Here is a 12499-nt window from a genome sequence, read left to right on the forward strand (position 1 = left end):
TGCTGTCCCTGGTGTTTCCTAAGCAGTCACGGGCACCATTTTAAGCAGCATAGCTGAAAGAAACTCCCCCGCGCTAGTTTGTGTAACTCCTCAAGAGTTAGAGCCGGATCGAGTTATTTCGTAGAAACTAGAAGAATCTGTGGCAGTTCCTGGTTCCGTAGAATCGCCGTGTTGTGGAACGGGGGAAGCCTTTTGCTCATCCTGTCCTGGCACTCCTAGTGGGTGAAGCCATACTCTTAGGCTATCGGTATTCCAATCTTGCTTGTTCAAACAGAAGCGGCACCCTTCTTGCTCATGGGCGCATCTGGTCAGTCAGGATGGAGATTTCCCTTTATTCATGAAATGTATGCAGGACGGCCGAACCCAGATGGGTTAGTTGTGAACCTGGGAGGAGAGCAATCTTACTACAGCAGATCTTTTGTTCATGGCATTTTTAGAAGGAAAAAGCCACACACATGCTCTTTATCCAGTTTTTTTGGGGGAAACCCCTACATTTTGTTATACTTTGGCTAGTTTCTCAGGCCCCTTTAGATTAAACCACAAACCTCTGGTAGCTTTATAACCCCCAACAAGTAGGGGGAAAGAACTCAAACTGTCTTGGACATCTTTTGTGAAAAAAAGTGTCAAGGCGCAAGTGCAAACTGCCGTAATTGTCCAAAAAAGAGATGAAGACGGAAGGGGTTAAACCCCAGTCTTCCCTCCTGACTGCCTGTGGCTTGCTTTTAAACACTTGACCACCCCTCTGTGTATCATTTTCTTTAGCAATGAAAACCTAAATCGGTGGACCCTTCTGCGTCAAAACAAAGCAAACCACTTTCCCTAGACCAAGCCCAAACATAGGTCCATCTTCAATTCAGAGAAGCTGACATCTTCATTCTACCTGATGCATTTAACAACCACCCCGAATTTAATTGCATATCGACTCTTTCAACATCGGTTACCACTTTTACTTGCTTATTCTGTTGCTTCACTGATCTCATTATCTATCTAGTCCACATGTTTTTCTCTAGCTTCCCCTCTTATTCCTACTACCACAGGAACCCACCACACTCCTTTTGACTCTCGCTATATATTTTCTTGTGTCTCCACCATATATTTCCATGCATTATTTCCACTTTACTGTCCCTTTAAACAGTCCTAAGCATTACACCTTGACTGTTCACACTCAGTTCAATCATCTCTCCAGACTTCTGTCAGCCTAGTTTATTCTGGTCCATGGTCTGCCCATTCCTGAGAAACACACATCTACTGGCCTCACCTGTCACTGTCTACTTACAGAAAATCATTCCCTTCCAAAGACTGCTAGGCCACAGTCCTTGAGCATGGCTGCCCTCCAGCCTCATGGTTTCCAACAGTCTCTTGTGCTACCCTTCTGCATGTTTTCCTTTCTGTTGTGGGGCTACTCCAACCCCTGCACATCCAGATGCCCGAGAGTGATCCACACCAAGGTTTGGAGAGCTCCCTAGCTCACCTTCGCCACCTCATTCTGCTCATCAATATTGGGCATTAGGGCTGCCCATTCCCTGTCCGCCCTTGCCTTATGGCCTCTTACACGTCATGTCATTTTCTGTCTCTCCCGCTTGCCTTACATGAGAAGAGGCTTTGGTTAGTGATGCTTTTCTCTGAGCACTGAGTGTCACTGTGCATTTACCTTTGGTAAATGATGGAAGAGTCAGCAGTGCAGCTCCTGCAGGAATGAGTTCTGTATTCAAAGACTTGATCTTTGAATGGATAATGTTTTTGTTGAATTTAAGCTCTACACCAAGCCAGATTCCTCTCGCTCTGTCCTCTACTATATAAGACAGTAGGGGGCAGATTTACATGAAAGTGGCGCATCGGTCCCGATGCACCACTTTTCTTGCGTTCCACTATCGCCACCTAACAACACCATTGTTGTGCTGTATTTATAATACACTGCACCATGGCAGTTGTTAGCACAATAGCATCAACATCTTTGACCCTAGTGTAGCAAAGCACAGGGAGGCCCATAGATTAATATGATATGTCATTTTAATGCCTGCTTGGAGCGGGCATTAGAAATGTCGGAAAAAATGGCACAGTCAAATGTTGTAAATTTCACAGTGCCATTTTTTAGGACCTCCCTACGTGGGAACGCCCCCTTGCATACATTATGCTTGATGCAGGCATAATGTGGCGCAAACGTTTCTAAAGTGGCGCAATGCATGCATTGCACCACTTTGTAAATATGGCGTGTGAGAAAGTACTCCTTAACACCACCTTGGAATAAAACAAAATGACTCCAGAGTGGCGCAAGGGGCTTGAAAATATGCCCCTAGGTCTCATACCCAGAGGCAGCTGGTAGCCTTAGAAAGTGGTGGGGTAAGCAAAGTGCCCACCGCTTCCCAAAATCCTAAATCAAACAACCCCTCCCTCCAAAGTCAAAAACAACCAACCCCTCCCTCCAAAAGCCCAAATAAAAACAACTCCTTCCCCCAAACCCTTAAAAAATATAACCACCAACATAATCGCTACACTTACATGCATTACACATTCCTAATGAATAAAATGAAATAAAATTGTACTTACCCACAAACTCCACATTCTCCTTGGTGTTCCTTTGTAGTCTGATGCACTAAGGATGATCCCCTAACCAATCCAGACACTCCACTCATGCTGCTAACCTGCATGAGAAAAGCACCAGGGTTGTCTGCAGCAGCTGGGTGGAGAGCTTTAAAGTGCGCATGCCACTTTGGCCAGCACAAAACAGCTGGCTAAAGTGACATGGGCACTTTGAAGCGTACAGCTAAGCCACTGTTTCACAGCAGAGGAAACAATCCCATTTCTCCTTGCTCAGAAGCCGGCTGGCGGCTCTCCATGGTGGTAAAAAAATGGCAATGAAATCATTTCATTTCCATTTTTTTACATTTAGCACGGCTTGCAGAAGGCGGGGAGTGACCCCCCTCCCGCATGAAGAAACCCCCACTGCTCATACCTATAAGTTGCACATCCAAAGAGTAAGAAAAACAAGCTCAATTGAAAACACATTTTCTATTCGTTCAAAACACTCACTATGCAAAGACTGGAAATATCCGCTAGACTCCAAACAACAAAGCCTGTAAATACCACTAACCTAGGGTTCAAATAACAAAGCCTTACATACCATTAGCCTGAGGTTCAAATAATAAAACCTGTAAGTACCCTTAGCCTGGGATTCAAACAAGCATGTAAATATCACTAGCCTAGGGTTCACATAAGAAAGCCTGTAGATACCATTAGCCTAGGTTCCAAACAAGAAATCCTATAAATGCCATTAGCTTGGAGTTCAAATAACAAAGCCTCAGATACCATTAGCCTGGGGTTCAAATAGCAAAGCCTGTAAATACCCTTGACCTAGGGTTCGAATAACAAGGTCTGTAGATACAATTAGCCTAGGGTCCAAACAAGAAAGCCTGTAAATAGCACTAGCCTAGGGTTCAAATAACAAAGCCTTAGATACCAATAGCCTAGGGTTCAAATAATAAAACCTGTAAGTACCCTTAGCCTGGGATTCAAACAAGAAAGCATGTAAATATCACTAGCCCAGGGTTCACATAAGAAAGCCTGTAGATACCCTTAGCCTAGGTTCCAAACAAGAAAGATTGTAAAAACCATGAAACTAGGGTCTAAAGAACAAAGACTGTAAATACCATCAAATACCATGGCTCTTCGACCAGTAGCAGCAACCCCCCCCCCACCCCCCCAGCGCCTTGAAACCCTAACGGGTACGTAGTGCGCTCTATAAATATTGTGATTGATTGATTGATTGATCAATCTGTGATCCAGACAACAATAGCCCATAAACATAAATCGTAAAGCTTCTCTGAGACCCCCAAGCGCCTTCTTAAGAGCAGAGACATTTGCTTCTGCGAGACCGCGGCATTCCATGGACCCCTGAGGGCCACACAGCGATGCTTCTTCTGGACTCAACCGACACATCGCGCATGTGCAGGAAACACCCACGTTTACGTTGAGAAAGAGGAGTACCTCATTGGCACGATCTGTGCAGTCTGAAAACGAAAAACGACAGGGGCAGATCCTGGCAAGATATTTAGTTATTGCACTACACGAATGCTTCAATTCACTAGTCAATGCAAATGTGATGAAAACGTAACATAGAAAGCAGGCTTGCGAATGCGAACACGGTGTTACATTAACAACACATATCCACACATTAAACATCTGATAGAGGTAGGGAGGCATTGTAATTCTGCGCGAGTTTCATTATGTCATCTGGGCACCGAGGCGGCTAGATGGCACTAATCATAAACCTAAATGAGCCATGATTTAACGATTCAGAGTTTGTGGACAGCCATGATGTTGGCCTTATGACTGGATAGCAGCTGTGATATGTTTAACAAAGGTCCTGTCGTAGGCTGCTCCACTTCGCTGGCGCCAGCAGAAACGGTGAGACTGCCCCTTAGTTGCTAAAAGGTATGTGATGCCAACATGACATATTTCTTTGCTTCTTAATGATTCAGTTGCACCATATTTCTGTGATTATTTCTTAATATTTAATTTGTTTTCACAAACAAATAATTATGCAGTAGAGGCCTGGTCAGATGCCAAGTTAAAGCTATGCAAATTATACTAATCTTTAGATGTAGTAATTGAGAATAGTTCATAGCTAACCACATAAACCTGATTCCTGCCAAAAGAAACCTGACTCAAAAACACCAATATAAAACAAACAGCTCGGACACCCACAGCAAAAGTATTGCACTGCCGTGCTCTGCGGCATGCCTCTTTCTGTTCAACACCTGGTAAAGTAGTGCTTTCAGGCCACTCCCAAGGAAACCCAGACCAGCTGCACCAAGGGTAACGAGGCACTGAGGCAGATATTATAACATAGCTAATATGGGCATGATGAAGTGACACGCTTTTAAAGGGTCAAAGACTTCAAACAAGTTTCAGTTACACTGCATGTCACAATGCACGTCTCAGTGACCAACTATAACCACTGGATTAACCACTAACCTTGGGTTCGAGGGTAGGTACTACCCGCCACAAGAACCTTAGTGCTTCGCCAGGGGCAGAAAGGGAATTAAAATGCAATACAACGTTTTACACAAACTAGTTTTCTCCGGGGGCCAAAAATCAGGTGCACAGAAAAGTATTATCATGGTGTTCGTACATTTACATTTAACACAAAATCATCGATTGCAGCTACATAGCATGTGTTATTGGTATGCGCCAAATGTACGTTGTTCTTTTACTTCAAATGTTTTCTATGAATTGTGATTACTAGGATAATATGACGTGCTTTGTGCACAATTCAAATAATCCCACCGCAAACGTTTTCCCTGCATTGCACGAAGTGTAGATGTACATGAAAGCAGCCTAAAGAACTATTAATAAACACATTCTTTTTTCTGTTCGCTATCTCTAGCAATTCATATCCATAATATAATGTGAAACATTCAGATGACAAATTGCTAAATAGATGAAAATAGAAAAAATACATGTTTGCATCACAAAGAGACATAAAAAATAAATTAATAAGTAATAATGAGCAAAAATGTAAGCTATGGGTAATAGAAAATAGATTTTAGGGGCGACGGGGCATATACAATTACTTCTTGATCACTATGGGCCTCATTACGCGGCTGGTGGTCTTAAGACCGCCAGCCTCGTGGTGGCGGTCAGGACTGCCGCTGCTGTGGCGGTCCGACCTCCACAATAATACCCTAGCGGTTGGACCGTCAGGGTACCACCATCACCACCAGGATCCATGATCCCGATGGGCTGGGGGTCGCAGAGGTCGTAATCAGCCAGGGTGGCGCTGCATGCAGCGGCGCCCTGCTGATTGCGACCTTGTTCTCCGCCAACCTTTTCATGGCGGCTTTACCACCATGAAAAGGCTGGTGGGGAACAGGTGCAGGGGGCCAAAGGGGGACCTCTACACTGCCCATGCACCTGGCATGGGCAGTGCAGGGGTCTCACCGCCCAGCACCCTCGCAGTGTTCACTGTCTGCTATGCAGACAGTGAACACTGCGAGGGTGTTGGTGCTCCCTGAGGCAGCAGCATTGCCACCAGGTCGGTTACCAGCTGGCGACAATGCTGCTGCCAGTTTCCTGCTGGGATGGTGGGCGGAAACCTTGGTTTCCTCCAGCTAGCCCAGCGGGAAACTCGTAATGGGTCCGGCGGGGAGGTAGCCAGTGTGGCACCTCTCCGTCAGAAGTTCAGCAAATGGTTCAAACCGTACGCCAAACTCCTAATCAGGCCCTTTGTATCCAGTTTAGAATTCATTGACTGGAGTAAAGGCAGTCAGGGTACTGGAAGATTTTACACCCACTACCCTGCCTTTAACCACCCACCAAGTATACCGTTCACTGGCGGCCCTGAGATGAACTCTATAGGTCTGTATGAACTGCTATCATAGCGGTAAAAACTAACAGACCAACCACCATGGATTTTTTTGTCATGGTGTGGTAGTAATATTTTTATGTTTACTGTCTCTTTCAGGCATATTCCTAGTGGTGACAGACAGTAAAAACAAAAAGCCATCCGACTGACCAGTGGAACTAGGGTGGGTGGCTTACTTCCAATGGCCCATACTCCTTCAGACCATCAGAGGAAGGTTTATGCCAAAGCAGTAAAAAGTACTCTATCAGCTTAAACCTTCCTCCTCTATTGGTCCACCTAACTCAAAATTGGGTGGGTAGGCTGAGATCTTGGTGGTCAGAGAACCCTGTGCATCAAACTCTAAATCAAGTCCTAATGGTTTTATTGAACGAGACTTAAAGGGCAAAGGTGGCCTAGTGAATCTGACTAGATGTCCAGATATTTTATCCAGTCTTCGGCTCCGGTCCCCTGAATTAACTGACTATGTGCGTTTTAAGGTCTAGAAGCTTTTCACATGTTTTTTTTTTAACCATCTTTTCTTTATTATTTTGGCTTTGCTCACATTATTGGTTGAAAGTATAAGAATACATGTTTCATGTTTGGAGACTATAAATGAGCTGTGGGTGTTACTTTCTGTTCAATTTCTTATCCTATTTAAAGATGGCACATTGTGGTCTACAACATTTTCCCTTCGTGTTCAATTTGGTATGCTGTTTGCAGAAAAGACGCCAGCTAAGAACAGGGAGAGGATTTTCCTGATACCAATCTGGCTGTAAATTGAAAGAGTAAACATTAATCTATTACCAAACGTACTTTTCTGCTCAGATATTTCGATTATCTTTTTATAAGATAGACAGTAATAAAGTAGAATGAAATAAAAGGTATATAAATCTTGAACACACATTAGCTTACTTATGCTCGCATCAAATAAAAATAAGTTGCACATAATATTTCCAAAAGATGGGTCTGAGATCATCAAGTGGCTGCTATAAGCAAGATGCTGAACTGAACCTTCATCCGGGGCTACCTGACCGTGTTGAACAAGTCCGTAGCTCTGAAACGTGATGCACAGGGCTTGGCAGGTCACGTGTTGAGTCCCACATTAAAACAAAAGCGATGTGTGAAGCAGATCTTCTCCAGCAGTGCAACAAGGGTCTGGGATTCACTTCCACCTGCTCCATGAATGGCCCCTGCCTTGCAGCTTTTAAACAAGTATTTGCAATGCAACGGGTCTCGCATTTCTACGAGTTAGAGCTATTAGCAGTTGTAAACTCTCAACCGGACTTTTGTTGCCTCATTGAGGGGAAAAAAAACGAGCGCGATCGCGCTGCTAAACAAGCGAGATTGCGCTGTGAAAAAAGAGAAAAAGTAGTCCACAAACAGGACTGAAAACAGCGAGCTTCGTATGTTTTCAGTACTTGGTCGCTGAGCTCGAGGAGGGCTAACCACCGGAAGAGGCATGACGAATGCATGCCTTTCACTAATGAAAGCAAGCAGATTTTAAAAGGCAAGCCCACGAACCAATGAAAGACACTGACGTGACAGGGGCGGGGCTCCGAGCCCTTTTCTAACTACTACAGCATCTCGCAAACGATACGCATGCGCAAGCGCATCCTACGCAGGCTCGACCCTAAAAAGAGCTCAAGATCCTGCTATTTCAAAGACACCTGAACCTCTATCACTACTTTTTATATACACTGTGAAACGCCTGCTGCTTGCACTTGGGTACTATTATCATGCTGAATTGTTTAGAGTGCCTTATTGTTATATGACACTCAACTCTAACCCCTTGTAAAGCGCTTTGATCTCCATGAACATGTTTGAGCTACGGAAACCACAATAACAAGAAAAATAAATAAATACATAAATAAATAGGAGGAATTGATACTGAAATACGTGATGCATTCGCAGAAAGTAGCTCTGAGACACCCGGGGAGAGCTTATAGATTACAAAAAAAATTGAAATAAAATCCTACAACTATAATACAAGAGGTACAGTGTGAATTCCCTATGTAGGTTTGGTAATGAATGCTCGGGTCCTCGCAAGGCATTTTGACACATCCTTCAGTGGGTCTTGAGAACCTGCATGTGACTTGCTTGCAGGAGCCTTGCGGGAAATGCCTCCTCTTGCACCAAAGGGTCATTAGGGGCAGGCAGGGATCTGCACACTGCTCAATGGAAACCCTCTCCAGTGAGAGTCTTCTGGAGCTGCCAGAGATCGGCCATCAATGTAGTGTCGAATATAGCGCTTTCACACTAGCTGCTGCTGGAGCAATTAATAATCTACACAACAGGATAGGGTTGACAGGTGTTGGGCAATTACGGTGCATCTGCAGCAAAAATGATGGTTAGTGGTGACCTAGTCAAACATAAAGCACACTCAGTCGAACTCCTTTCCTGCTGTAATCCGGAAATGTGTATGTCTCCATCTCATACAACTATATTTAAGATCACCATTCTCATCTACATAGTATCATTTCAAGGGTCCCTCTTTCCATAACCCAGCTCATGCTACTTTTTAGATAAGGGTTGTCATCAGCATGTTATTGCCGGGCAAAATGTAATTTGCTTTCATTTGTCTCCATTTTTAGATTGATATGTACGCCCAGAGAGACTTGAAGAAGGGCCTTCATTTGTATGGCACAGAGGGCAACGTTGGCCTGACCAATGCATGGAGCATCATTCAAACAGATGTAAGTCAACAAGATGTCATATTCAATGTTCTTTGTTTACCAGTTTCTCCAATCTTGTCCAGTTCTTTGACTCCATCTCAAGTGTTTAACCCCCATTCCCAATCATTGTTATGCATAGTTATTTCCTAGTAGTTCACGGACAAGGAGGCATTGCGTCTGTCTGGTACACCGTAATCCTTCTTACGCACTTTAGACTGCTAGCAGCTGAACTGGCTGTTCAAACCCTCCCAAGCCATAGGTCACAGAGTGCCTGAATTGAGTGGTTGGCCAATGAATACAGCACGTGCAAACGGAATTTTGTGCTACGTTGATACCAGCCACATAAAGCAATGCAATTGGTTTTATTTCACTATTGGACAGGCCACGCAAGATACAGAAAAATGAATGCATTTTACTTACAAAGAGGTGCGATGGCCGCAATGATATTTCAGATGCTGTGATTGAGTCTTCCTAAATAAGTGACAATTCACTTGTGTTACTGGACAATGACTGATTTTCGATAGTTAGATTTCAGCAAACCCCTCAGCATAGCTAGTCGAAGAAACTCAAGAAACAAACCAGGCAACCTAAGTATGCAACCAATAGTCGAAAAATAAGTTCAAAATAGTTGAATGAGAATCGGGTTAGAGTGCTGGTGATTAGCTGATTTTATTGAAAAGAGGACTCCAGTGAGTTAAGTTATGTTAAACTATATTACATGTGCTTGCACATTGCACTAACACCAGTTATGATCATTCCAAATCCTCAAACGGTGAATTGGACTGGTATTCCATAGCACTGATGTTTGAATTGCCAGAAGACAACACCCAGTTCTAATTTTCAAACACCCCATGGATAGAATGTAGTTAGACATATTGAGTGTAATGCCCTAGTAGGCTTGTCATGTTAAAGTGTATCATTCAGGCATGTGCTATGGAATGATGTACGGGTCTCTGATCTATGAATATCACCCTGTTGTGGAGAGAAAGTCAATGGAGATCACATGCAATTGAATCAATGTGGCCTTGGTGGGAGACTATCTGCAAGATATTTCAGACCCAGCATAGTTTATGTTACACACTCAGGAAGCCCACACCAACGAGCAATCAGTCTTTGCCACCCTGGTTAATTAGGACATCATAAAGAGCTTTCAATCCAACAGCACTCCAAGATGTACCTCCTTTTGTCCCGGTTTTGACAAATCTCAGGTGCACTGGACAAAACCCTGGGAGAGTGAGGTGGTTGTTTTACCCACCACACCTACTTCCTTCTTTGGTTATTTAAGCTTCATGTAATCTGCTCAAGAAGGTGCTGAAGAGCCAACAGCCATCTCAAAAAGATCATAGTTTACATGAGGTTGAGGTGAAGAATGGCAGAATAGATCTTACTGCATAATGTGTTGCACATTATGCTGTAAGATCAATTCTTTAGCAAGATAGTGACTGGATGTACTCATTAAGAATTTCGGAGAAAGTTTCAAGCCCTGTTGAATTCCATAGGTAAAAGGTAAAAGTAACTAATGTCCACAGTAACTCCTGAAGGAAGGCTGTCTAGTTGCATTTAGATAGACAAGAGGAAATCTACCTGAGGGCTATGTCCTGAGTGCCTCCACCAGGAAGGTACTATAAGATGTCATGCTTGATGGTGCAGAAAGCAGAAAAATGGTCCAGAATGACTAGGGTTTCAAAACGTTCAACATCAGCCACTGCAAGAAGGTCACTGAATGCAGCTGCTAGTATGGGTGTCATACCTTAACCAGGTCTATATCACGCTTATCATGGGTCTAACAAGCACTGGTGTTCTATGAACTCATCTAGTTTTTGTACCGCTACTTTCTCCAGTGGTTTGGCTTAAAAGGAAATACTTGATTTGTTCAAGGAATTACCCAGACATCAGGATCTGATGAAGGTTTTTGTCACAAGCAGCATGGTCATGCATGTTTCAAAAGTTTCAAAATTACATTTTAACAATGAGTCAATGCACAGGATCGAAGATTTATATAGATTTTTTGTCACAGACAGCATTTTTTGTAAATTTGTGCTTGAAATGGAACAACTTAATACGCAGTAATCTTGCTGTTACTAATTAATTCTACAGTGTATTTATTGTTAACTATATTGGAGTGACGTGTCTGAATAAGGCTGAAGTCTATTGCTAATAGGTGGAGTCGCCCAATGGTCACAAATCTGTCCCAGTCCATCATGGTAAATCCTTTTGCAAGGCAGCCCGTACCTTACAATTTTTTCTTGTGGTTGTTTGAGTGTTGAATTGCAGACAGTGCTGTTAGCCCTGGACACCAATGTTTTTGCTTTTGTGAACTCTTCAGGAGGACAATGATCGCACTGGGTGGACCACGACTTGCTGCTTAGTGTCGGTGGATAGGTGCTAAACAGCACTCAGGGGCAGACTACTGGCTCCGGAAATCGATCATCAGCTCCCCGAAGGGGCAGGAGCTTGTGTATAAATTGCCAAGGGGCGGAGTCACACACTGGCTAAAGGTCTTTTCCAGTCCTCCCCAATGCATCCTGGAAAAGGCGGTTTAAGCAGTGAATGCTGAAGGCCATGCCGTATTTTCCAGGAGGGTTTGAACCCCACCTTGCAGTGCTGCTTGCTTGTCTAGACTATATGGAGTCGGTGTCCAGAAACAGTCCTTTCCCAGTGAAAGGGTGTGAATTGGTATACAATACCCATCTCTAGCAAGCAACAGAATGCAAAGGTCAGAAATTAGCTGCAAATCTAATTACTGAATAGCACAGTGGTAGAAGGGGCCTATGGGTTTGACTGGAGTAAGATTTTATCAACACACAAATCTCTCAATCCTCAAATGGATTTCTTGACTACAACATAGAGGATTATTCTGAGTTGCTCCAGGTAGTACCTTCTAGGAGCAAAGCCGACTATGTATAGAGAAACTTCTCTTCTTTTGCAGATCTTTTGGTCTGACGTTTGAACAACTTTAATCCCTTAAAGAGGGAAACAGCATCTGGGACCTCTTGTTGGAAAGGTCTTTCTTAGCTGGATCCACAGAACAGCTGCAGGATGCAATCATAGATCCTGAAGCTACTGCACCTGCTACACATGCACCACAGCAAGTCACAAGTGATCACAGAAGGACCGGCTGCTCCATTGCTTCAGTGAATATGGTGCATTGGTAAGTTCACCTTCTTCCAGTTCCTATACAGCCCTCCTGAAGGTAAAGAGGGATAGCAGGTTTGTCACAATCTTTCTGACAGTGACTTCTAGGTGCAGATTCATCTTTGTGAATTTTCTACAGGAATCAGACTGGATCTGGACTTTTTGTTTTGTAGTACCTCCGCAGGCCCGCACTAATACTCTTCTGCTCAGAAAGTGACATGCAGCACTACAAAGGTGCCACTCCTGCATGTTGGCATCAGTTCCTTTCTTTCTATGTGCTTCTAGGCTCAGATTTGGAGCTTCTCAGAGACTACTTTTTGTCAGACATTTTTCTTTCAAATTTTCAACA

General features: G+C 43.7%; 1 protein-coding gene across 12 annotated transcripts in view; it reads left to right on the top strand.

Annotated features, from left to right (window-relative positions):
* Window positions 1-12499, top strand: part of TSPAN4 (tetraspanin 4) — a 2368794-nt gene that overhangs the window by 2248547 nt on the left and 107748 nt on the right. For all 12 annotated transcript variants that reach the window (XM_069223123.1, XM_069223119.1, XM_069223121.1 and 9 more), the window contains one exon: window positions 8935-9036. In XM_069223123.1, coding sequence (XP_069079224.1) covers window positions 8935-9036 — 102 coding nt within the window. The remainder of the gene's footprint in view (window positions 1-8934; window positions 9037-12499) is intronic.

The sequence above is a fragment of the Pleurodeles waltl genome, chromosome 3_1 (genome assembly GCF_031143425.1).
Source record: "Pleurodeles waltl isolate 20211129_DDA chromosome 3_1, aPleWal1.hap1.20221129, whole genome shotgun sequence".
NCBI classification, from domain to species: domain Eukaryota; kingdom Metazoa; phylum Chordata; class Amphibia; order Caudata; family Salamandridae; genus Pleurodeles; species Pleurodeles waltl.